This window comes from Notothenia coriiceps, unplaced genomic scaffold, assembly GCF_000735185.1.
Source record: "Notothenia coriiceps isolate Sejong01 unplaced genomic scaffold, NC01 NC01_scaffold00017743, whole genome shotgun sequence".
NCBI lineage: Eukaryota > Metazoa > Chordata > Actinopteri > Perciformes > Nototheniidae > Notothenia > Notothenia coriiceps.
Genome location: NW_011350444.1, coordinates 1 through 3,497, shown reverse-complemented (window position 1 = coordinate 3,497; position 3,497 = coordinate 1). Strand labels below are relative to the sequence as shown.

Sequence of the window (3,497 nt, the reverse complement as noted above, 5' to 3'; positions counted from 1 at the left end):
AAATTTGTCTTGTCTAGAATTAAAAACGTAAGAAATATGGTAAAACATGTTATTAATATTTACCTATTCATATTTGTTTGATTTTGAATGTCGACTAATTATTGCCATTAGATGAACGGCTCAAAAATAATATAGTTTTGGACAAAATATACGATGACAATAGAAAAATGACAGGGGTTTGGCGCAGCCCGCGGAGGTCCTTACGAAGAAAGTGTGAAGCGGAAGAAATATTCTGAAGTACACAAAGCGTTCTCACTGACTGTGCTATCTACGATACCATCGTCGTTAACAGAGAATAACAACCCGGACCACTTTTACCTATGACAGCTAAATTCGACAGGAGAGTCCAGGGAGGGAATAACCCTTCACGATCCCGATCTTAATCTCCCCTTAAGGTAAGCATCCAAACACGTGACAAAACTTTACGGCGAGGATTTAATGGGAAGAATCTATTTGGGCGCGAGACGTAACGTCTACTCTGTCTACCTGAAACTTAACCTTTATCTAGTTATTTAAAGTAGTAGGAGGTGAGCCGTCATTTTTAATATACAGAAACACACCAAAAAACGAAAACGGTATTAACGTTCTAAAGCACACACACACACACACACACACGGTCTGACAGTGAGGACAACTGTACCCTGTTTCAGTCGCTTGATCAGCAACACAGAAGAAAAAAACAAACCTGACGGGTGGTCAGGGAGGGCTGTGTACCGGCCACTGCCGGCCGTTAGTGTTTCAAGTTACACTAATAAGATCGGGCCTTCTAATTACAATATCCTGTACCTGATGATAAAAATCTGTGTAGAGACGCTAGGCCCTGACCCCTTAGAGGCCAGCTACGCGCTAGCTGGCCAACCAGTGGGGACGTATTAAACCCAAACTAGTACCGACTGTTTCTGAGGAACAACCCCTATGAAATTCGTTCACGAACTTAAAACTTGCAATGATGAAAAATTTGTGTTATCGAAACTTTTACCCAAGACCGTATGGAGCAAACCTAGTTCGTCATCGATGTTAGACATCCTGAGTCTATTATCAATTCAGGTTAAGAAACTAGTGTTGCTTGCATCCTATTTAAAAAAAAAAGGCATTTATTTTTATACTCTACTAAAATGCAACAAAAAGAAAAGGGTTTGATTCTATTAATTTTGTCTTTTTTATTGCACTTTGGCAGCAGATTCCTGTGTAGCTTCAGATCTGAGTTGTCTTATTAGTACGCCTAATTTATACTTTTGTAGCAACACTATTTTTAAATAATGGCAAAGAAAGGGTTCAGATTTTTTTCTTTTCTTCCTGTGTCATGTGTGGCAGCACTGTTCAATGTTTCTTGAAAACATTACCCACTGTAGTATGTGACGTGTGAATAAACTCCAACTCTGTATCAACAACACTGTTGTGTAACTTCAGTTAAATACTTGTATGTGTGTAGATTAGAAAGAGGTAAGATAAAGGATCTGCAGTATTTTATGAAGTATTCATCGTACGAAGATCAGTTTTATACAAGTAGAAGTGTGTATTTACCTGGTAGTAGGCTGTCAGTAATGGCTACGCCTCTCTATTTGGACTGGTAGATCCCGGCAGACTGGCAAATTTAAAAGTAGCTCTCGGTTCAAAAAAGGTTGGGCACCCCTGATCTATGCTTTCACTGTCAATTACTTTGACTATGCTACAGCATCACATGGGAGCATAACATATAGAATATTTTAGAGGCTGGTTTGTACTGTATCGATGTCCAAAAGAAAAATTACTGATGATGCGTTCCATCATCAGATTATAGCAGCATCTATGCAGGGTTTTAGACAACCTTAGTTTTAGTGTCTCATACACACGGCTGTTACATCCTGATCTAGCAAATCTACATAAGGGTTTCATGTCAAGGTCATAATTTCATAGCTCACCTTTCTCTCCAGCCGCTCATCACGGGTCTCTGCCCTTGTGGGTGGGGGGGCATCTCTAGGATCCTGATCACATAGGGATTTAAAAAATAATAATTAGAATGGGAACGCTCGCTGGACAAATAAAGTTAACAAAAATCAACCCATAAAGATATAACAAAAGAATAGCTACTGACCTCGAAATGCCTGATGAACGGTGCGATGCCGCTGTACGGCTGGTTGTGATGCTTCTCATGGGGCAGCTTCTCCAACTGAGACAGGAAAGGGATCGGGTCCCGCGGGGCAAAGAGAGCCAGCAGATTCGGGGGTAAAAACTGCGTCATCTTTCACCTAATAATAACAGTTAATACCATACAATTACCAAAAACGAACTTAAACATAAAACTTCCAGTAAATCGCAGGCCCACACCAAGAACGGAAGCTCGCAGACAGCACACACATGTGCCGATTGTTGTTTACGACTTCCATCAGATACCCAGTGTGTACGATATTATCACAAAACCAAACATCGTTGTTTATACACAAACATTGCGTTCATTCTAGATAGTACTGACGCAACAATAGTTTCCCTCCGGTCATCATCGCTAGAGCACTGGGACCGTAGTGAAGGTATTCAACCGAGCATTCAAGCTAAGCATGCTATCAATGCTAACAAGGAGCCTCGAGCTTATTTCTTACCCTCTCTCCTCCAATATCTTCAGAGATCACACCATGAACCAGGAGGACCAGCGAACGGTGCAAGCAGGCCTACCGAGCCACGTTACTTTAGAAAATCGATGGACCAACAATAAGTTAAAGGTGGTCCGCTGAACGTACACAGGCCGTTCGGCGACAGATAGTTTAACGTGTGCGTTGTTTAGTTGTGGTGGTGGTGAGGTTGGCTGTATGTTGGAAATAAAATGGCGGGATGCCGTAAACCGACAAGAACTGACGTAAACCGCACATGCAGTGATTCACAATCCCAATCCAACACATCCATGAATCCAACACGTCTCACATACACCCCATCTAAAAAACAAATGTATCACACCTTTACCTAGAATGGCATGGCATATGGCATGGTGATGCCATATGCTTATGCAGGCAACCAAATCCAAATATATATTTAATATAATAAAAATAAATATTTCCTTTTGTATTTTATTTACCTTTTCTTTATCTTTCTTCTTTTTTTAACCGCTTATGTATGTGTAGGCCTACCTGTATTCCCCAAATGTCAAAATTCTATGTATATTATATGATGTTCATATATTTTCTTGAATAAATATGATGTTAAAATGTTTTTAGTAGTGATGTTACGTATTGCGCCGAGTAATCCCCGAAGTTTGTATCGTTTTGGGCCAGTGACGTCATCGATGACAAACGAACCTCGCTGCCCGTCGATACCACGTGACTGCTTCAGGAAGCGATTCAGATCGGTTCAACCGTTGAACCACAACGCTCATAATACCCATGGTGACATAATAAGAACCATATTACCCCTCCTGTACCCGGGCCCGGGGACACGATGGAATCAAGAGAGCTCAGACCCTCACTCATATAGACGTCGGAACATGTCATAAGTATAAATAGATACAAGCATAAATAAATGTAGGAATA

The 3,497-nt window shown here is 40.8% G+C and overlaps 1 protein-coding gene across 1 annotated transcript in view; it reads right to left on the bottom strand.

The window, feature by feature from the left end:
- Window positions 1–2,805, bottom strand: part of snrnp70 (small nuclear ribonucleoprotein 70 (U1)) — a 14,477-nt gene extending 11,672 nt beyond the window's left edge. The window contains exons 1-3 of the mRNA XM_010777081.1: window positions 2,577–2,805; window positions 2,075–2,228; window positions 1,902–1,964 (exon numbers count right to left, since the gene is read on the bottom strand). Coding sequence (XP_010775383.1) covers window positions 1,902–1,964; window positions 2,075–2,221 — 210 coding nt within the window. The 5' untranslated portion in view covers window positions 2,222–2,228; window positions 2,577–2,805. The remainder of the gene's footprint in view (window positions 1–1,901; window positions 1,965–2,074; window positions 2,229–2,576) is intronic.
- Window positions 2,806–3,497: the final 692 nt, after the last annotated feature.